At 45.2% G+C, this 23,405-nt stretch overlaps 1 protein-coding gene across 3 annotated transcripts in view; it reads left to right on the top strand.

The window, feature by feature from the left end:
• Window positions 1-23,405, top strand: part of MYO1C (myosin IC) — a 112,414-nt gene that overhangs the window by 78,383 nt on the left and 10,626 nt on the right. For all 3 annotated transcript variants that reach the window (XM_074974857.1, XM_074974856.1, XM_074974858.1), the window contains 10 exons: window positions 8,111-8,228; window positions 8,463-8,576; window positions 8,751-8,827; window positions 8,969-9,037; window positions 9,272-9,356; window positions 10,143-10,302; window positions 11,456-11,539; window positions 20,810-20,903; window positions 21,025-21,080; window positions 21,928-22,063. In XM_074974857.1, coding sequence (XP_074830958.1) covers window positions 8,111-8,228; window positions 8,463-8,576; window positions 8,751-8,827; window positions 8,969-9,037; window positions 9,272-9,356; window positions 10,143-10,302; window positions 11,456-11,539; window positions 20,810-20,903; window positions 21,025-21,080; window positions 21,928-22,063 — 993 coding nt within the window. The remainder of the gene's footprint in view (window positions 1-8,110; window positions 8,229-8,462; window positions 8,577-8,750; window positions 8,828-8,968; window positions 9,038-9,271; window positions 9,357-10,142; window positions 10,303-11,455; window positions 11,540-20,809; window positions 20,904-21,024; window positions 21,081-21,927; window positions 22,064-23,405) is intronic.

The following is a 23,405-nucleotide window of genomic DNA, read 5'->3' as shown; positions in this document are numbered from 1 at the left end:
TCTGTATCCTATCCCTACCTGCCACCGTATCTACCACTCCTCCTAGTTTAGTATCATCCGCAAATTTGCTGAGAGTGCAATCCACACCATCCTCCGGATCATTTATGAAGATATTGAACAAAACCAGCCCCAGGACCGACCCTTGGGGCACTCCACTTGATACCGGCTGCCAACTAGACATGAAGCCATTGATAACTACCCGTTGAGCTCGACAATCTAGCCAACTTTCTACCCACCTTATAGTGCATTCATCCAGCCCATACTTCTTTAACTTGCTGACAAGAATATTATGGGAGACTGTGTCAAAAGCTTTGCTAAAGTCAAGAAACAATACATCCACTGCTTTCCCTTCATCCACAGAACAAGTAATCTCATCATAGAAGGTGATTAGATTAGTCAGGCATGACCTCCCACGCAGCTCTTCAAGCTGCCCTCGATGCTGCGGACACAGCCGCCAGATCCACAGCCACGGCCTTCATCATGCAATGGGCCTCGTGGTTTGCTTCTTCCTCCATTCCGAAGGAGATACAGAATACAGTCAAAGATCTCCCCTTCGATCGAGACAAGCTCTTCGCCTCTGACTAATGAGGTCCTTCACTCCATGAAGGACTCGCGTGCCACACTCCGATCCTTAGGTATCCAAACACCTGCCTCAAAGAAGAGACAATATAGATATCAGCCATACCAACGACCGCATTACCATACCTTTGCGCAACATCCACCTTTAAGACAATATGATACCCAACAACAACGGCATAGGCCCAGGAACCAACAATGTCACCCTCCGCAAACAATGGCAAACCACCCTCCTAACCCAAATAAACAAATTTGAAGTCTTGGTCGAGGGTATAGAAAACCTCGCAACCTCTTCAGCGCCAACTCCAACCATTTCTTTGGACACCATTTGCGTCCATTGTTGGCCAACCAGAAAACCATCACTACGGACAGATGGGTCCTGGAAATTATCAGATTGGGTTATGCCATCCCCTTCCTCTCCTTACGTCCCACCCACCCTGTCCCTCTTCAGGGACCCCTCTTATGAATAATTGCTCTATCAGGAGGTACAACACCTCATACATCTTGGAGCAATAGAGGAGGTACCCCCGCAACACAGAGGGAAAGGCTTTTACTCCCACTACTTCTTGATGGAAAGGAAAAACGGCGGTTGGCGCCCTATCCTTGATCTTCGATGTTTGAACAACTTCATCAAGAAACAGAAATTCCGGATGGTTACTTTCCCAATGATAATTCCGATGCTGGAGCAAGGAGATTGGTTTTCAACCCACAACCTCCAAGACGCATATTTCCATGTCTCTATCCACCCTTCCCATTAACGTTTCCTCAGGTTTGCTGTGGGAGCGCAACACTGACAATACAGAGTCCTCCCATTTAGCCTCTCCACTGCACCACATGTCTTCTCCGAGGTGCTAGCAGTTATAATAGCACATCTCAGGAAAAAAGGAATCATCATATTTCCTCACCTGAACGATTGTCTCCTCAAGTCTCCCGCTCAGCTAGAAGCGAACCATGCAACTCTTGCAACCCTTCACTGCTTCTGCACCTTGGGCCTGCAAATAACTGAAAACAAATCTACCTTACAATCCACCCAACAAATCTACTTCATCGGTGCCCACCTCGATTCCACCGCTGGTCTTGCATCTCTTCCCCAGGACAGATTCCACACAATGGGCAACCTTATTACCCAGATACGTGTCAGCCCACAGACTACAGTCCAAGACTCCCTACAGCTCTTAGGACATATGGCTGCTTCCACATTTGTGGTTGCAAATGCTCGCCTTTACATGCGATGCCTTCGGGGTTGGCTAGCCACGGTATACAAACCAAACAAGCACAGGCTAAACAAGTTACTAACAATGCCCCAGAAAGTCAAGGACTCCCTTCTGTGGTGGACCTCTCCCATTAACCTCTGCACCAGGATTCCCTTCCGACTAGATCCCCCTTCCATTACCATCACCACAGATGCATCCCTCACAGGATAGGGAGCACACATAGGCCACCTCACCACTCAGGGCCTCTGGGGTGCTTCGGAAACCAAGCTTCACATAAATTTGCTAGAGCTCTGGGCCGTATGCAATGCCTGCCTCCATTTCCTTCCCATCATCCAAAACCATCAAATTCAAATTACGACCGACAACATCACATGTTTTATGTCAACAGACGGGGGAGCCCGATCACACTCCCTCTGCACAGAGGCAGTAAAACTTTGGAACTGGTGTCTTCAACACAAGATCCATATCTCCGCCTCATACCTGCCAGGTTCCCAGAATACCACCGCAGACTAGCTCAGCTGATCGTTCTCCATACAGCACAAGTGGAAACTCAACGACACCATTCTTTCCAACATTTTCCAGACCTGGGGTTATCCCCAGCTGGATCTGTTTGCCACAGCAACAAACAAAAAATGCCCAACATTCTGCCCCAGAGCAGGCCGGGGGAAACACTCTCACTGGGAGATGCCTTTATGCTCCCATGGACCGAAACTCTCATGTATGTGTTCCCACCAATGCCTCTATTGCACAGAGCAATTCAGAAGATACGAACAGACAGAGCCAACATCATTCTCATAGCCCCAGCATGGCCCAGACAACCGTGGTACCCCTTCCTCGTGCGCATGTCGGGCAAGCTACCCATTCCCCTTCCCCCGCTCAGCAACCTCCTATCCCAATGCCAGGGACAACTATTTCACCCTGACGTACAGTGTCTCCACCTGAGGGCCTGGCTGATCAATGGTTCTCTAATGCGGAGTTAACATTTTCGGACCAAGCGTGCACTGTCTTGCTACACAGCAGAACACACAAAACGCGCACGACCTACCTGCATAAATGGAAACGGTTCACATCTTGGTGTGCTGACAAACAGACCTCTCCAGTTTCTGCTTTACTCCCACTGATACTGGATTTCCTGTTACACCTTAAAACATGTGTCCCCTCTACGAGCTCACTCAAGGTCCACCTTGCAGCAATCACTGCCTTCCATCATAAGATTGGCAACGTTACGGTCTTTGCCCATCCAATCACCAAAAGGTTCCTGAAGGGTATCCAGACGTTATACCCAGATGTGAAACCGCCTGTTGCACCTTGGGATTTACACCTAGTCCTGAAAGCCCTGATGGATAAACCCTTTGAACCAATGGCTACCTCCTCCCTTCTCCACCTCTCCATGAAGACCACCTTCCTCATAGCAATCACGTCTGCCAGATGAGTAGGAGAAATGGGGGCACTTATGGCGGACCCTCCGTATATCACATTCTTTCGCAATAAGGTCACACTCCGCACGAATCCAAAGTTATTACCTAAGATACACTCTTCCTTTCACCTCAGTGAACCTATATACCTCCCAACATTTCCCCCCAAACCTCACGCTAACGCCTTTGAAACAACAATGCACGTTCTTGATGTTCGCAGAGCATTATCTTTTACCTGGATAGAACAAAACCGTTTAGAAAACCCCCCCAGACTTTTTGTCTCTTCTACTCAGCGTTCACAGGGAAATGCTCTCTCTACACAGAGACTTTCCAAAAGGATTGCTGACTACATACGCCTTTGTTACCAACTCAGGCAAATACAACCTCCTACGTCAATTAGATCACTCTTCCAGCGCTGTCTCCACCTCCACGGCCTTTCTCTGTAATGTCCCACTGTCTGACATATGCAAGTCAGCTACCTGGGCATCGAACCTTACCTTCGCTAATCGCTACGCTCTCATCCACACTGCAGCGTCCGACACCAGCTTGGGTAGAGCTGTCGTGTCGTCAGCCTTCTTGCCTCATCCGAAATCCCAGCCATCCTAAGGGATACTGCTTTTCAGTCACTTGAAGTGGAGCACCCACAGGGACATCTCTCTCTCGAAGAGGAGGTTACTTACCCTGAGCAGTAACTGACGTTCTTCATGACGCGTGTCCCTATTGGTGCTCCACTACCTGCCCTCCTCCCCTCTACTTTGGAATTCGTAATGCACTCCGTTGTAGAGAAGGAACTGAGGAGCACAGGCTGTGCACGCACTATTCAAACGCTGACAGCTCGAGAGGCAGGCACAGTGCATGTGCAGCCCATAGGGATACTGCTGGAGAAATCTCCGATCGAAGGCGCTGGGACGCACCTTGACCTGCGTGGAGCACCCACAGGGACACTCATCTCGAAGAATGTCAGTTGCTGCACAGGGTGAGTAACCTCCTCTTGTTGAAGTACTAAACCAACTTTGGACAGCAGTAGCCTCTTCTGAAGGTGAAGAGAAAATATTTTCTTCAGTTTATTCAGCTAGTTCAGTTCAATGACTAGTTGATTAAAAATTAAGAAACCGATTCGGAGTTGAAAAAGCAGGAAAGCATGTTTTCCTCTTCCAATCTATGAATAAAACTAGGTGGAAGAGAATGAGATCATCTGGTTCTAACATCTTGAAGGACATGGTGACCAGAAACAATCAGTTCATACAAAGGTAATTTTATTTTGTTAAAAAAATTAAAATGCTGTTTTTTGTGCATTTTTCCATTGAATTTGAATTGCTATTCAAACTGAGCTTGACATAAATCACAGGTAAAAGGTTAGGTTTCAGAGTAACAGCCGTGTTAGTCTGTATTTGCAAAAAGAAAAGGCGTACTTGTGGCACCTTACAGACTAACCAATTTATTTGAGCATAAGCTTTCGTGAGCTACAGCTCACTTCATCGGATGCATACTGTCCGATGAAGTGAGCTGTAGCTCACGAAAGCTTATGCTCAGATAAATTCCTTAGTCTCTAAGGTGCCACAAGTACTCCTTTTCTTTTAGGTAAAAGGTTAATCATTTAATAAATAGAAAATGGTAAATGATGTATTTCCTAACATAATGAAAAAAATGTAGAGATTAAAAATGTAAATAAATGTAAGTTAAGCTTTGTAACTGTGTATAGATATATTGTATCCTCCTGGCTAGCAAAAAGAAGCACCAAAATTAATGTTAGTTGAAAATAACATTTTTTAATGGTTACCAACTAATGAGAATCACCCTTTCCTTAGGAAAATAGCTAAAAAGTACAAATACAAAACATTATTAAAATCAAAGATTTAAATCATGGTTACCTGCTTACTGGTCCAAAGAAATCGAAGCCTTGTCCATCGTCACATTTCCACATGGTTCATATGTGGATATGTATGTCCCCATAGAAAGGTTTGGGTGTGTTGCTGTAACAAATCTGTAATCTTACGAGAAACCTTGAAACCACTGATTTAGCAGCTCTTTTAGCTCCAGCAAATTCTGTTTATATTTCTTTGAATCTGTTTGTTTTGTGCTTTTTTTCAACAATTTTACTGAACAACCCATAGTAAGACTCAACATAACCCATAGGGTTAGAATCATAGAATATCAGGGTTGGAAGGGACCTCAGGAGGTCATCTAGTCCAACCCCCTGCTCAAAGCAGGACCAATCCCCAATCAAATCATCCCAGCCAGGGCTTTGTCAAGCCTGACCTTAAAAACTTCCAAGGAAGGAGATTCTACCACCTCCCTAGGTAACGCATTCCAGTGTTTCACCACCCTCCTAGTGAAAAAGTTTTTCCTAATATCCAACCTAAACCTCCCCCACTGCAACTTGAGACCATTACTCCTTGTCCTGTCCTCTTCTACCACTGAGAATAGTCTAGAACCATCCTCTCTGGAACCACCTCTCAGGTAGTTGAAAGCAGCTATCAAATCCCCCCTCATTCTTCTCTTCCGTAGACTAAACATTCCCAGTTCCCTCAGCCTCTCCTCATAAGTCATGTGTTCCAGACCCCTAATCATTTTTGTTGCCCTTCGCTGGACTCTCTCCAATTTATCCACGTCCTTCTTGTAGTGTGGGGCCCAAAACTGGACACACTACTCCAGATGAGGCCTCACCAATGTTGAATAGAGGGGAACGATCACGTCCCTCGATCTGCTCGCTATGCCCCTACTTATACATCCCAAAATGCCATTGGCTTTCTTGGCAACAAGGGCACACTGCTGACTCATATCCAGCTTCTCATCCACTGTCACCCCTAGGTCCTTTTCCGCAGAACTGCTGCCTAGCCATTCGGTCCCTAGTCTGTAGCTGTGCATTGGGTTCTTCCGTCCTAAGTGCAGGACCCTGCACTTATCCTTATTGAACCTCATCAGGTTTTTTTTGGCCCAATCCTCCAATTTGTCTAGGTCCCTCTGTATCCTATCCCTGCCCTCCAGCGTATCTACCACTCCTCCCAGTTTAGTATCATCCGCAAATTTGCTGAGAGTGCAATCCACACCATCCTCCAGATCATTTATGAAGATATTGAGCAAAACCGGCCCCAGGACCGACCCCTGGGGCACTCCACTTGACACCGGCTGCCAACTAGACGTGGAGCCATGGGTTGCCAACTTTCTACTTGCACAAAACCGAACACCCTTGCCCCGCACCCTGCCAATCCCCTCCAATGAGGTCCCGCCCTCACTCACTCCATCCCCCCTCCCTCACTTGCTCATTTTCACTGGGCTGGCTCAGGGGGTTGGGGTGTGGGAGGGGCTCTGGGCTGAGGCAGGGAGTATGGGCTCTGGGGTGCAGGTTCCAGGGTGGGGCCAGAAATGAGAGGTTCAGGATGCAGGAGGGGGCTGCGGGCTGGGACAGGACATTGTGGTTTGGGGGGATGAGGGCTCTGGTGTGGGGCTGGGGGTGAGGGATTTGGGGTCTGGGAGGGGGCTCCAGGCTGGGGCTGAGGGGTTCAGAGTGCAGGAGGGGGATCAGGGCACTGGGGCAAGGGGATGGGGTGCGGGCTCTGGGGTGGGGCTGGGGATGAGGGGTTTGGAGTGTAGGAGCAGGATCAGGCACTGGGGCAAGGGGATGGGGTGTGGGCTCTGGGGTGGGGCTGGAGATGAGGGGTTTGGGGTGTAGGAGGGTGCTCCGGGCTGGGACCAAAAGGTTTGGAGGGCAGGAGGGGGATCATGGCTGGGGTAGGGGGTTGAGGCATGGCAGGGATTGCAGGCTATGGGAGGCACTTACCTCAGGCAGCTCCCGGAAGCATCATCATGTCTCCCCTCCGGCTATTACGTGGAGGTGTGGCCAGTTGGCTTTGCGTGGTGCCCCATCGGCAGGCGCTGCTCCTGCAGCTCTCATTGGCCGCAGTTCCCAGCCAATGGGAACTGCGGAACCGGTGCTTGGGGCATGTGGAGCCCCCCTGCATGCCCCTACGCCTAGGGGCCGGAGGGGGGACATGCTGCTGCTTCTGGGAGCTGTGCAGAGCCTTGGCAGGCAGGGAGCCTGCCTTAACCCTGTTGCGCCACCGACCGGACTTTTAAAGGCCCAGTCAGCGGTGCTGACCAGAGTCACCAGGGTCCCTTTTCGAAAACCGGAAACCTGGCAATCCTACATAACCAGCCTTCAAGACTCCTCCTGGTCCCTGGAGTTCTTAAGAAGGACACTACGCAACTGATATTGAGCTCGCCAGCCTTGGATTTGGCTGTTATATATGAAGGAGAGCTTCTTAGTACTCTATGGGTGAAGAAGGCTGACTTTCACGTGGCAAATGGAATGTTCACTTAATTGACACCTTGGCTGAGTTCCTGATGGCAAAGTTCAGTTATTATATAGTTCAGGGGTGGCCAACCTGTGGCTCCGGAGCCACATGCGGCTCTTCAGAAGTTAATATGCTGCTCCTTGTACAGGCACCGACTCCAGGGCTGGAGCTACCGGCGGTAACTTTCCAGTGTGCTGGGGGGTGCTCACTTCTCAATCCCTGGCTCTGCCACAGGCCCTGCCCCCACTCCACCCCTTCCCACTCCCTCCCCTGAGCCTGCCATGCCCTCACTTCCCCCCCCCCCCAGCCTCCTGCATGCCATGAAACAGCTGATCAGGAGGTGTGGGGAGGGAGGGGGAGGTGCTGATCGGCGCAGCTGCCGGTGAGGGGAGGTGTGGGCGGGGATGGGGGGGTTGCTAACGTATTACTATGGCTCTTTGGCAATGTACATTGGTAAATTCTGGCTCCTTCTCAGACTCAGGTTGGCCACCCCTGATGTAGTTGGTTAATTGGCAGAGTTATTACAAAGAGCTGATACCAGAACAGTTCCTTTTCCAGATTGAAGGACAGCTGTAATGTGATAATTTTCTACCATTTACATAATTTCTAGGTCGGTTTGATGAAGTTCTAATCCGACATCAAGTGAAGTACTTAGGCCTGATGGAGAACCTGAGAGTGCGCAGAGCTGGTTTTGCTTATCGCCGGAAATATGAAATCTTCCTGCAGAGGTGGGATTTACAATAATTGTCTCAAATCTGTTCTCCCTCACCATCTCTGCACTAATGTGTTCAGAACAGGAAGTTTCTATACAGCAAACAACATGTAATCTGGTTAACTAAAAGGTCTTGGTTACCAGAATGGATCTCTGTTTGAGGGAGAGGCACTGTGGCTCCCCCTTTGTACCCTGCAGAAGTGCTCCATTTTACTTCTCATTCTGAAGTCTCTCACTTGTCTATTTCCAGATACAAATCACTGTGTTCAGAAACGTGGCCCACGTGGGAAGGGCGTCCCCATGATGGAGTGGCTGTGCTTGTGAAACATCTAGGTTACAAACAGGAAGAGTATAAGATGGGCCGGTAAGTTATTTCTTTCTTCCCTGATTTGGGGTTGTGAGTCATAGGGAGTCTGTGTTTAAATATGGCCCCTGTGTCTAGACGGTGAGGGGGAGAGCAGAAGCCGCAAGGGGATGGTGAGGGCAGGAAGTAGGTCCCTCTGGCCTCTTATACATAATCATACATTTCCATTTCCAGAACAAAGATTTTTATTCGTTTTCCCAAGACTTTGTTTGCAACAGAAGATGCTTTGGAGATACGGAAGCAGAGTCTGGGTAAGTCAGACACATTTAACCAGCTGGTTTAGCAGACAACTATCAGCGTGCCTTGTTTTTTGAATTGACCTATTCTCTATCAGAATCCCAACCTTGGCCACTATTTCTAATTGATAGCTCTTTTTTCTTTTCCAATTTCAGCCACAAAAATCCAGGCCACATGGAGAGGCTTCTATTGGCGACAGAAATTTCTGCACATGAAACATTCAGGTATGTGAGGGCATGCGAAGGTGAATAAGCTTATGGCTAATTACCTGTATAGTTGGAAGCTCCTATTCTGTTCCGAGCAAGGGGGTGGGTTGAAAGGGGAACAGAAGTTGATCTCAGTTTGAGATGCAAGAATAAAAAGCCAGAAAGCATAGAGTAGAGGGGAATGTTTTGGATTATATGGAATTAAGGAGTTCTGTCCAATGTGCAATACCTTTTTGTTTTTATTGTCTTCAGCAATAACTATCCAGTCATGGTGGCGTGGAACCCAGGGGCGCCGAAAAGCCTCCAAGAAAAAGTGGGCAGTGGAGACAATTAGACGGTGTGTTTACAATCTGCAACAATTTTTTTTTTTTAAATGTGTAGAGAGATTCTCAAAACCTAGTTTCTAACAATGAACAGATGGGGATAAACTGTCTTTTCAGTGTAGTTTCTGTGACTTTAAAAAAAAAAAAAAAAAAAATACATCTGTTGAACAAAGCCCAAGAAATGTTGGAATTTGCCTGTTTTCAATAACACAAGGATTCTGGTTCATGAGTGGAATAGAGAAGTTGGTGAATCTGTAGTTATTTTCATACACTTGAGACTACGATGTGAAACATGAGTCTGGTGGCTGAAAACAAGCAGTTTTTCCTATAGGATGGCACTGATTACAGATCTCGGATACAAACTTCTAAAACTGGGCTCCAGTGCAACAGGGGGACTGAAACATTACCCCTGCACTTTTTATATATGTGTTGAATCCTCTATCCCTATGGACAGTTTCCCTGTACTATCCGCTCTTAACCGTATCTGCCCCGGGAGTCGCTGATAAAGCACATGTTCTCAGTTCTTTGCAGATCCCTGCTCAGTTCCCCTTGCTTTGCAAAGTGTGTCTTCTGTTTGTGTGACAGTTTCCAATTAATTTGTTTTTCCCCCCACAGATGCTAAGTTTCTTGTTTATAGTCAGTTGCCTTCAGTAATGGGGGCATAGGAAGTCTTGGTGTTAAACAGGTTCATTGTAGAATCATAGATTATTAGAGTGGAAGACACTTAGATTCTTTAGTCTAATCATCTGTATCAAACCCATCCATGATGGTTACTGTTCTTCCTTCTTCTGCCCATTCAGGTTTATTAAAGGTTTTATTTACCGGAACTACCCTCGCTGCTCAGAGAATGAATACTTCCTAGATTACATTCGCTACTCCTTCTTGATGAACCTCAAACGCAATTTACCAAAGAATGTTTTGGACAAATCGTGGCCAACTCCCCCTCCATCACTCTACGAGGTAGGCAGAAGAAAAAGAGAAGGAGTTTACTGCTCTGCGTAGACAGAGTCCTGCACTGTAGTTTCAGTTATTGAAGGCCCTGGGTCACACAGATGTCATTGAGAGAGCGGTGAGACCTGTAGAACCTTCATTAGTAGTGGTGATGTATGAGAAAGAAAGAACTATGTTTGCCTCTCACTCTACACTGAATTAGTAGAACTGGCAGCAAAAATAACCAAAACATAAGTTATCATGTGTACTGAGCATCTTTGTGAAATTACAAAAATGACTGTTGATTATTTAATTTATTTTACATATAATTATTACTGAGATCAGTAAGCGACACTAAAAATGGAATCCAATTCTGACGTTGTTAAAAAGCAACTTTTCAAAGTAGAACTGCACTTTAGCACATTGAGTAAGATTTTCAGAAATGCCTAAGTGACTTAGTATTTTAAGTGTTGGAAAGATATCATTTAGCTCAGAATAAAATTTTCAAAAGCACCTCAGGAACTTCTGTGGGCACTTTTGAAAATTGAACCCATTTTGTTCTGAGTTAAATGGCTTCTGCCTGAATGGTTAAACTGGGGTGAAAAGCAATGGAATGGTATTTGATTACCCATAAAGAAAATAATTAAACTTTGTTTTCCTGTCCAGTACATTATTTTATGCTTTGAAGAGTGGCCTCTAACCCAGAAAGGTGCAGTGCCCTGGATACATGCTTTCTCCACCTGAAAGATCGCTGATCTGCAAAATAATCCCATAAAATCTTATCTAAAGGCCCCATTTTTATGACATTTTCCAAAAAAATTGTTCCTGGGAGTGGATCTTCTTGGGTCCTTAAGATTCTTGAGTGTGCCTTGTTTGGCTCAAAGGTACCTCCAAAATAGGCTGGAGGATGTGAAGAGGAAAATTCCCAACCCCGAGCCAAAACAGTCTGGTTGGAGAACAATGCAGGACAAACTGTCTCAGCACAGGACAATAGATTACTTGTTGCTATTTAATTTTAAAAATATTTCTGCAATAACATACAGTGTTGAAGATGAGTTGTTCAGATTCAGGCTTGCATTTTCTGCATTCATATCTCTTCTCTGTTCTCTCCTTATATTCTGTTTGAATTGTTTTGCCTTTGTTCAACTTAAAGCCATCTTCACATACCATCTTATTTCTTCAGGTATCTCAGCTCTTGAGACAGCTGTGTATGCAAAACATGGTGTGGAGCTACTGCAAGAGAATCAGCCCAGAATGGAAACAGCAGGTGCTGGACATTTACGTTCCTTACCAGATCTCTCAACTACTGCTAGGAACAAGAGATGGGATCCACACAGGCACTTAGATGCCCAGAAAATCACAAGAACAGCATTGTGATCCACAAAGCCAAGTTAGAAACCTAGGCTCCCTATATAGTGAATGGGGAGGGATGGGTGCCTTAGAATGTGATCTACCACACTAAGTGGGGAGCCACGTAAACTAGCCAATGGGCAATACAAACTGGGGGGTGGCGAGGAGTCCTAAGCCCCACCCGACTCACAGAGTTAGGTACCTATTTCTGCTTAGTGATCAGTGATCCATGAACTGCCTGGAGTCAGGTGGCCTAAAGTGTCTTGTGGGAATGAGTTAGGCACCTGCTTTGCTTCACACAAAAGGGGGAAGTGGGGAGGAGTGGTGGTGCCCACCATATAACTTTTAGCCCAGTGGCTAGCGGATTTGCTTGAAATATGGGAGACCCAGGCTCAAGTCCCTCCTTCCTGCCAGAGGGAAAGAAGGGATTTGAACAAGGGTCTCCAGGCTCTCAGGAGGGTGCTCTAACCACTGAACTATGGGATATTCTGAGGTGAGGCTTCTTCAACCTCTTCTGTTGAAGCTGTTTCACTGTTGTTAAGTGATGAATAAGTGATTGGAGCAGCAGAACTAGATCCTGGGTCGTTCCCCCCCGCCCGTCGGTGCATGCCCTAGCCACTGGACTACAGTCACTGGGACAAAGAAAGAGGGAATAGCTCTATTTACTAACCACTGGGCTAGATGTTATAAGGTGGGTGCTGCTGCAGCCTCCTCTGCCACCGCCTCCTTCCCTGGCAGCCAGATTTTTGAATGGGACCTGATCTGGTAAGCAGTCTGTGAGCACACCTACAAGATTGGGCCTCACAAGTGACTTAGGGAGCCAAACGCTTATCTTTCCCCAGTTTATGAATCACTCTGGGGCTTAGGTGTCTGGGTTCTTAGAGGGAGGCAGTAGTGCGCATCCCAGAGGCAGAAACATAGGTACCTAGGGAACATTTACTCTGAAAAATTAGGTGCTAAGTGAGTTTAGGCACCTACATGGTTTGGTGGTAGTTTTGTGGATTGCATTGGAGCTAAAACTGGGATATAGGTGCCTAAACCTGGTATTTTGGAGCCCAATCTGGGTTTTAGGTGCCTAAACACATTTGCAGATCTGGGCCTAGGAGTTTTTCCTCAATTAACATTTTATTATAGGTGAAGCAGGGGGTTGGGGATTGATAGAGGGGAAAGGAGATGAGGTATTGGAGAGTGGTTGGATGGGGGAGGCAGATAAGACCAGATGGAGGAGAAGGCAGGAGTCCCAAGCGGGTAGCTAGATGCAGCAGGGAAAGAGGGCATCTCGGGACGAAGAAGGGTCTACAACTACTGGAGAACACTCCCTTTCAGAACCTGCATTTGAGCCCAATAGTCTTGAGTCTCTCTACAATCCTCAGCTGTCATCAGATGCCCAGTTGACAGTCAGTTTCACAACTGTCTCATCATCTTTTAGTGACTAGTCCACCGAGAGGATAACAGCCTACTACTGCTATTAGTTAGTCCATCAGCTCAAGTGGTAGAGTTTTGTGCTATGAATCTAAAGGTCCCAAACCCTGCTGCTGATCAAGCTGGAGGTTAATATGGTTCCATGTAATTTCTGGTGGGGTTTTCAGTTTGCTTTTAAAAACAATTGGGAAATCAATTCTCAAAAACTACATTAAAAGAACATTAAGGTTGCAAAGTGAAGCATGCAAAATTTAGGAAATGTCAGAATTAAGGTTGCCCTTGTGCATGTGTATTTTGAGATAGTCTTTCATTAGGAAGTGTAGGCTTTCATGGAAGAAGTTTGTTTTGAGGAGCAGTTTGAGGTATGGTAAATCAGGTCAATTAGGGACAGCCATATATAAACCAAAGAAAGCATAGAAAATATTAAATATGTGCAATACTACTGAATTACCACTGCTGTTAGTACCTTAGCATTTGCATTTCCTGACTTTGGACTTGTCTACATAAACATTTAGTTTCATTTCAAGTGCTGGTCCCTGTGTGTATTCCACTGTGGGATATGCATGTGCTCTACAAATCTGAGATAGGATTCTTGCCAGCAGCATCCATTGCTCCACACCTTCACCGTTGCTTTCTTCATGCTCTGCGTCAAGGGAATAAGGGGTGATGCCACCCAGCTGCCTCTCCAGTTCCTTCTTACCACCACATGATTTGAGTAAGAACTCTTGTGTCCAGAGCTGATCCTTGGTTTTCAATCTGTAAATACAGTGTTAAAAATGTGTTTTAGTGTTAGTTTACTTAATGTACATAGTTAATACCTTCCCCACCCCAGGGAGCCTCCCCTGCCTCCTCAGTATGGGATTTGGATTATGCCCAGGTTACAAGGCTTTAAAATCTCTCTCTTCTGCCCTCACTCCTCTTCAGTCAATCATAGAATCATAGAATATCAGGGTTGGAAGGGACTTCAGGAAGTCATCTAGTCCAACCCCCTGCTCAAAGCAGGACCAATCCCTAACTAAATCATCCCAGCCAGGGCTTTGTCAAGCCTGGCCTTAAAAACCTCTAAGGAAGGAGATTCCACCACCTCCCTAGGTAACCCACTCCAGTGCTTCACCACCCTCCTAGTGAAAAAGTTTTTCCTAATATCCAACCTAAACCTCCCCCACTGCAACTTGAGACCATTACTCATAGAATCATAGAATATCAGGGTTGGAAGGGACCTCAGGAGGTCATCTAGTCCAAACCCCTGCTCAAAGCAGGACCAATCCCTCGTTCTGTCATCTGGTACCACTGACAACAGTCTAGATCCATCCTCTTTGGAACTCCCTTTCAGGTAATTGAAAGCAGCTATCAAATCCCCCCTCATTCTTCTCTTCTGCAAATAAATAATCCCAGTTCCCTCAGCCTCTCCTCATAAGCCATGTGTTCCAGCCCCCTAAAAATTTTTTGTTGCACTTCGCCGGACCCTTCCCAATTTTTCCACATCCTTCTTGTAGTGTGGGGCCCAAAACTGGACACAGTACTCCAGATGAGGCCTCACCAGTGCCAAATAGAGGGGAATGATCATGTCCCTCGATCTGCTGGCAATGCTCCTACTTATACAGCCAAAAATGCCATTAGCCTTCTTGGCAACAAGCACGGTTTTGGAGCTGTGCTCCGCTCCAGCTCCACTGGCCCGGAGCTGCTCCAGCTCCAGGCTCCGCTCCAAAGCCCTGGCAACAAGAGCACACTGTTGACTCATATCCAGCTTCTCGTCTATTGTAACCCCTAGGTCCTTTTCTGCAGAACTGCTACCTAGCCGCTTGGTCCCTAGTCTGTAGCAGTGCATGTGATTCTTCCATCCTAAGTGCACAACTCTGCACGTGTCCTTGTTGAACCTCCTCAGATTCCTTTTGGCCCAATTCTCTAATTTGTCTAGGTCCCTCTGTATCCTATCCCTACCCTCCAGCGTATCTACCACTCCTCCCAGTTTAGTGTCATCTGCAAACTTGCTGAGGGTGCAGTCCACGCCATCCTCCAGATTGTTAATGAAGATATTGAACAAAACCGGCCCCAGGACCAACCCTTGGGGCACTCCACTTGATACCGGCTGCCAACTAGACATGGAGCCATTGATCACTATCTGTTGAGTCCGATGATCTAGTCAACTTTCTATCCACATTACAGTCCATTCATCCAGTCCATACTTCTTTAACTTGCTGGCAAGAATACTGTGGAAGACCGTGTCAAAAGCTTTGCTAAAGTCAAGGAGTAACATGTCCATGCTTTCCCCTCATCCACAGAGCCAGTTATCTCATGATATGACCAGTGTCTTCACTGCCTAGGAGAATGCCACATCTCTACAAAGTGTAGTGTTTGCCGCTCCTTATCCAACCAAACTCAGCAAGTGTGGGAACTCTGGTTTAAGAAAGGTTTCAGAGTAGCAGCCGTGTGAGTCTGTATTCGCAAAAAGAAAAGGAGTACTTGTGGCACCTTAGACACTAACAAATTTATTTGAGCATAAGCTTTCATGAGCTACAGCTCACTTCATTGGTTTAAGAAACATGTTATGGAGTGTGCAATGAGACACCCTGCCAGACATCCAGGAGCACGCATCCTAGCACCATGTTGTCTGACCAGGTCTTAAAAGACTTAGTCCCTGAGCCTCATGGCCCTGGCCAGAAGGCTCATAAAACCAAGATTGCCTAGATACCAGCCTTGGCATTAACAATGGCACCAGCTCTGGTACCAACCACAAGTAAACATGGGGACCCGAAGCACTGGAACTGTTCGTATTGGTTAACGACTATTTGGTGGAAGTCCAGTGCATCATCGATACCACCTCAGTCCCACAAGGAACCACGGATCACTAAAACCCTTCCCATACCAGTTCCAGAAATATGGGGAGACAAGACTCCATGTCCTTCAAGAAGGATAGACACATGTATCTCACCAGAGGATATTTTGATCCTCCCAGACCTGCAGTTTCCCTTACTGATGGAACCAACCCTTACCAGGAAGATTCTGACTTAACAGACAAAGCAGACTATGGAAAGAGAAGTTCATCCCCTATCCCATCTGCCAGCCGTGGCATCCTGGTTTCGTCTGCACTGAGGGCACTCTCAGTAAAAATTGACTCAGTTTTTTCCTCATTCAGGGAGAACCATATGGGCCTTCAAGAGTAGATCTCAAAAACTGAAAAAGGAAAATTGGGGTAAAGGATGATAAAAGCTGGCATCACCAGCAGATGAGAGGTGGGAGTCAATGGCTCAATAATGCATAAGGATTGATAATTGAGGTGAGCTAGGCTGTCGAGGACCTTAAAGCTAAAGACCAGTGATAAACCAACTGTGACCTGGGGTGCCAGGGGAGGTTGCAGAACGGAGAGCAGATACTCCCAAGACTGGTGGGTAACACTGAAGTTAAACTCCCCAACCAGTCACAAACTGTGCTTCTGATCCCCAACACTGGTTATCAAGAAGCCAAAAAAAAAAATCACACAGCTCCATTGGTTGCGTTCCAGTTCTCTGGCTCCCAGTCAGCACCTAGGACCAGTACAGTGAGAAGTTATTTTAAACTCTGCTCACATATACAAAAATGTTCTTGACAGGTTTCAGAGTAACAGGCGTGTTAGTCTGTATTCGCAAAAAGAAAAGGAGTACTTGTGGCATCTTAGAGACTAACCAATTTATTTGAGCATGAGCTTTCGTGAGCTACAGCTCACTTCATCGGATGCATTGGTTAAAAATGTTCTTCTGACCCCAAAGGGTCAGCCACATTACCAGGTCAGTATAGGTTTGGATCTTACCCAAAACACTACACTTCCAGCCAATCCTTCAGTGTCCAAAACTAAAGGTTTATTATAAAGAAAAAGGAAAGAACAAGAAAGATGTTAAATGGTAAAGCAGTTACATACATACAAAGACTTTAAAGTCCATGTATCAAGTTCCTAGCAGTATTGGTGAGTTTGCCAGCTTGAAAGTCCCCCTGGATCACATCTACAGCTTAGATGGGTCATTCAGTCCTTTGTTCAGAGCTTCAGTTTGTAGCAAAGTTCCTCCAGATGTAAGAAGCAGGATTGAAGACAAAATGGAGAAGATTCAGCTACCTTTTACAGTCTTTTGCCATGTGGTCTGTGCTTCCTTTGTTTCAAACACAAGCTGCCCAGCACATGGCTTCAAAGCCTTAGAGTTCTGTCCATAGGCATGCCCCTGCATGCCTTGCTGAGTTATAACATATAAGTGCCTTCTCTCAGACAGTTGTATAGCTAATGGGCCATCAAGCAGGCTAGGCAGTGCTGATGCTAAACTGTCTGGGGGGTGTCACCCAGAAGCATAGCACAGGTTTGGAATACAGACATATATACATATTTGCAAAAAGAAAAGGGAGGACTTGTGGCACCTTAGAGACTAACAAATTTATTTGAGCATAAGCTTTCGTGAGCTACAGCTCACTTCATCGGCTGTTGCATCCGATGAAGTGAGCTGCAGTTCACGAAAGCTTATGCTCAAATAAATTTGTTAGTCTCTAAGGTGCCACAAGTCCTCCCTTTTCTTTTTGCGGATACAGACTAACACGGCTGCTACTCTGAAACCTGACATACATATCTATAACTCATAATACAAAGGTGATATAAACACACAAATGATTATCATATCTGGCAAATTATAATATTTTTGCAGATATCTTACATGGCATATCTGGAACAACTCATTGCAATTTTACAATATTAATATTCATAATATCCTCAAGTGTCCCCCAGCATCACGGGGAGGGACGCACAAGGGACCAGAGGATGAGGTGGGTGTAATATAGTCAAAACAATTAGCTAGGAAGATGATAGAAGCATTTTGAATGGATTTGAGAAAATGGACGAAGCTGTAGGGACAGAATAAGAGGAATGGCTCTTCTCAGTGTTTGTCTGTGTGTAGTACAGGTAGCATTGTCTCTTCTCTCTCTCACACACACACACACACTCTCACACACAGAGTCAGGAGCGATAATCCTACAAGAGACACAGAGTAGCAAGGCTTGTCATTTTCCCTTTCCACAGTACTCCTAAAGCTACGCAGATGAGCTGTGTGAGTGAGTAATATTCCAGTCCAGCAGCACTTCAGATTACATGAAAAGATCTATGTAAATTCATATTGATATTCTGAGACGAATAAAACACCAATGAGATTCCGTTTGCTACCTGCAATAGCGCTGCGAAAGCAGACAATGAGAAATACATTAAACATGCAAGACATTGCTAGAATATCTCCTAAATATCTGTTCTATTTTAATTTAAATACAGTTGTTTTATATTTACATAACTATAGTTATGTACCTTACAAAGGCCCTTAAAACACTAAGCACACATAGTAAAACGCTACAGGTAGGCAAATGACTTTCCTAGAGGAGGAGACTGGGACTAAAATTGCCTGCTACAAATCTCTGAAAACGTCTGAATAACGAATTGTGCAGGGAATGACTGGTTATTGTAGATGGGCTGTGCCAGTTTGCACAGGCAGTTACCCAGATCTTCAAAATACTGTTCTCAGTAGCTTGCTTAAAAAAATAAAAAAGAAGGCACCTTTGTCTTGGAGACTTATAGATAGGGCCCTGCCAAATTCATGGCCATGAAAAACGCGTCATAGACGATGAAATCTGGTCTTTTGTGGGCCTTTACCCTATACTATACAGATTTCACAGGGGAAACCAGTGTTTCTCAAACTGGGGGTCCTGACCCAAAAGGGACTTGCGGGATGGGGAAGGTGTCACAAGGTTATTTTTTGGTGGGGGTGGGGTTGCAGTATTGCCACCCTTACTTTTGCACTGCCTTCAGAGCTGGGTGGCCAGAGAGTGGTGGCTGTTGGCCAGGTGCCAGCTCTGAAAGCAGTGCCTCTGCCAGCAGCAGTGCAGAAGTAAGGGTGGCAATACCATGCCACACTGTGCCACCCGTACCTCTGCGCTGCTGCTGGCAGCGGCTCTGCCTTCAGGGCTGGGCTCCAGGCCAGCAGCCGCCGCTCTCCAGCTGCCCAGCTCTGAAGGCGGCGCCCCCCCAACAGCAGTGCAGAAGTAAGGGTAGTAGTACCACAACATCCCCCCCCCCCGCCCCCGCCAATAACCTTGTGACCCCTCTCAGTTACTTTTTGGGTCAGGACCCCTACAATTACAATACTGTGAAATTTCATATTTAAATAGCTGAAATCATTAAATTTATGACCGGGAAATTGACCAAAATGGACCGTGAATGTGGTAGGGCTCTACTTATAGATGTGCTTTTGAACTATGAGAGTTGGGCAACATGGTTTATCTACAATGTTTTTTATAGTTAGTCCTTTAAATAATTTGCAGCAAAAATGCTGCATCAGGAAAATTTAGGTTATTGGCAATGCTGTTGCCTGCATTAAATTATTGCCACATCATTTAAAAGTCTCTGCATGGCTGTTTGGTTCCTTGTTCTATGCTAGACCTCCCACTTGAGCCTTGGCAAGCTGAACTGAATGCTGGTTTTTGCCAACTAGTTAGCAATGGCTATCCCTCAGGACTGACACTTTCATCTTTTTTCATCTATAAAGTATTTAGCATACTTTAGGTATACACACACTGCAATAAAAAACATGTACTACTGAGTCTCAGAGCCTGGGCCAGCTGATTTGGGCTTGCAAGGTTTGGGCTGCAAGGCTAAAAATTGCAGTGTTGACATTCAGGCTTGGGCCTGAGCCTAAGCTCAGAGACCCTTCCCCCTCCCAGGGTTTCCGAGCCCAGGCTCCAACCCCAGCCCGAATGGCTATGGTGCAACTTTTAGCTCTGCAGTCTGAGCCCCACTTGCCCGAGTCAGCTAACCCGGGCCAGCCACGGCCATGCTGCAAATTTTTATTGCAGTGTACACATACCTGTTGGGTGCTATACAAATAATACCGTTTATAATGTTCTATTTGTCCTTACATGGCAAAAGCTGTTCATTTGCAAGGTCATACATCTAAGAACTAAAAATGTGGGTCATGTTTATATGACTGGGGACTGTGCCTCTGAAAGAGACTCGGGTGTCATGGTGCATAACCGCCTGAACATAAGCTTACATGTGGTGTGGTGGGTAAGAGAAGAAATGCTATCCTTAGAGATATAAGCAGGGGGATATTGAGCAGAAGTAGGGAGTTACAGTTATCACTGTATACAGCATTAACGAGATCAGTACTGGAATACTCTGCTCAGTTCTGGTGTCCATGCTTCAAAAAGGATGAGAACAAAGGGTTTCATAAAAAGAGCACAAATTACTCAAACTGTTTAACTTAACAAAGAGCAGGTTAAGAGGTGGCCTGCTCAGCATCTATAAGTACTGTACCTGCATGGGGAAAAATTGCCAATACCAGAGGATTTTTTAATCTAACAGACAAAGGCATAAAAGATCCAATGGCTATAAACTGAAGCCAAATAATTTCTGACTAGATATAAGGCACGTATTTTTAACATTGAGATTAATTAACCGTTGGAACAGTTTACTTAGGGATATGGTATTCTCCTTCTCTTGAAGGCTTTTTATCAAGAGTGGATGTCTTTCTAAAAGAGATGCTGCATCACCACCAGAAGTTATGGGCTTACTACAAGCCGTACTTGTTGCAATTGTATGGCCTGTATTATGCAGGAGGTCGGACTACATGATCATAAGAGCCCCTTTTGGCATTAAAATCTAAGACTCTCTCGTTTACGGTGCTTCTGGAGCTAGCTATATTTAAAGATAATTTTACTCTGTTATACAGATCCAGAAAACTTCTGGGTTTTGTTTTTTTTCTCGTTGCAGTTAGATCAGAAAGTGGTTGCAAGTGAGATGTTTAAGGGTAAAAAAGACAATTATCCTCAGAGTGTTCCCAGACTCTTCATCAACACTCGACTTGGTGAGTAGCATTCAGAAACCTGAACAGGGAATACTTGTACTTTTTTTCTCACTCTCTTTTCTCGTCATTTCTCTTCCTGCCATAGTATTACTCCTGACCTTCTCTTTGGTTTCTCTTCTAGGCACCGAAGAGATAAATCCTAAAGTCCTTCAGGTTTTAGGAAATGAAACGATCAAGGTGAGACTGTGTGTCCTGTGGTTACTGTGAAGCTTCTGCAATGATTCAGTAGAAGTGAACTCTTTACCAAGTGTCTGGATTTCCTGACATGATGTATGAAGAATTCTACATTAGATTAGGTGGTATCTGTGATGATAACTCTGCACTGAGGTGTTAACGTTCCAACTGCAAAAACTGTAGTTTTGAGGTGTGTGTAAATTTGGATTATGGTGTAGAATTTGGAATTGAAAAGGGTGTTTTCCTGCTGGTGGGGATGATACACTGAGATCTTTAGGTGAAAGGAGCTAGAATAGGCCAAAATGCATTATAGACATGAGTTAAATTTGGCCTTTCAACACCACTGTGAACAGGCTGGTATTATCTTCTAGTTGGTGGAGAAATTTAGGTATGGTTTAGGACCATCTTAAATCACATAGGCAGCCCTGAAAATATAAGGCAGAATGCTTGTCTGCAACCCCCATAAACTGTATGCAGTGTTGTTATAGCCGTAATGGTCCCATGATATTAGAGAGGCAAGGTGGGTGAGGTAATATCTTTTATTGGACCAACTTCTGTTGGTGAGAGTCAAGTTTTTGAGCTTAGAGCTCTTCTTCAGGCCTGGAATTATATATAACAATGGAAGATATCAGATCCCAGACCGGAAGACGACGACCTCTGTATGAGCTCAAAAGCATTTCTGTCTCTCACTAACAGAAGTTGGTCCAATAAAAGATATTACCTCACCCCCCACCCCCTTTGTCTCTCTGACTCCCATAAACTGACCACTAGTCAGTGCTTTCTACATTGGATGACAAGAAGTTGCCAATTAAACAGGTTTTGCTTTTGGAAATCATAACACTTGTTTCAGTATGCAGTTCCCGTGGTCAAGTATGACCGGAAAGGATACAAGGCAAGAGTGCGGCAGCTACTTCTCACCCAGAATGCCATCTTCATAGTTGAAGAAGCCAAAATCAAACAACGAATTGACTATGCCAATCTGACAGGTAAGGCAACTGCAGGACACACGATTTTTGCTCACTTAATGATTAAAGGTGGGCGTGAAGGCTCCAGATGTTTGAGTGATCTGTACATAAGAAGGCAGAGTGTTAGATATAGAATAGCTTTTTCACTTTGATATCCTGAAATTGGGTTTTCCCAGAATTAAGCTCCTACTAGTGCGCATTGTAAATATTCTTTGTACAGGTGCGATTTTTGGGATGATTCCACAGTTCATCAACTACATACACTTGCTACAAGGGAGTTTCACAGTCTCCAAACACCACCCAGAACAGTGTTAGTCCATCAGCTTTTTGGGACATTGTTTAGTTTTCAGGCCTCAGGCGTTTAAAGATTATTGTTGGCATTTGTGTAAAAGTTTATTGGTTTGGATATGCTAGAAAAATGCTAACAAAGTCAAATGCTATTCAGAAATAATTGTACCCAGTTCAGCTCTTGGCTAATGTACTGTGGTCACTACTTGGCTTTACCTTGCCTGTGAAATCTCTTCAGACCTACTTACTCCCACCCCCACCCCCTCTTAGTTCCAAAACTTCCTACAGTCCCAGACACTGCAGTCTGCAGCATTATTGCAAGTCCCCTTTCCTTCTTTCTCACCCCGTTGAGTAATTCACTACTGCATTGCTCCAGTCCTGACCTAACAGTCTTGTATTGCAGACATAGTTGCCAACATTTTAAAAAAGTTTTCAAGGGCAACACTAATTCAGGGGTTTGGGTCCCACAAGCCCTTATCATTGCAGGGCTGACCATGTGTTTGTTTCAGTGAAAATTAGGTTATTTTAATTTGAATGTCCTAATCTCGGGCTGCAAAATGTTTGCATTTTAGATTTTAATCTGAAACACTTCTAACCCCCAGTATATATTAAAAACCAAAAACACCCAAACCCTTTCAAAACAAAATGATATACCGCACACAGTTCTGGACATGGAAGAGAATGACCCATACATGACAGACGTTAATGCATAACTGGAAGGTGCTCAGATACTATGGTGATGAAAACGGTATAAAAACCTATGTACAATAGAATTTCTGCATACTTCAAATTACCTGGGTGGGCCCATTAGGGTGTGTTTGGGGGAAGACTGTAGGTTCAGTCTCCCCTTCATCTCCATTTACATTTTAAGGAGAAGATGGCAGGTCTGCTCTCTTGTAACATACTCAGGGGCATTTGTCCTCATATGGTCCTCAGTGAAGTCCTCATTCTCAGGGATAACTTAGGCATTTCCTGACTGTTGTTTTATATTCTCAAACTTAGCAATGCCATTAATATATGTGTATATTTAATGTAAATTTACATTTTGGTTTCTGAGTGATTTATTGGGAGATAG

The sequence above is a fragment of the Natator depressus genome, chromosome 17 (assembly GCF_965152275.1).
Source record: "Natator depressus isolate rNatDep1 chromosome 17, rNatDep2.hap1, whole genome shotgun sequence".
In the NCBI taxonomy this organism is placed as follows: Eukaryota; Metazoa; Chordata; order Testudines; family Cheloniidae; genus Natator; species Natator depressus.
Note: the sequence above shows the minus strand (reverse complement) of the source record. Positions and strands in the feature narration are given on the sequence as shown.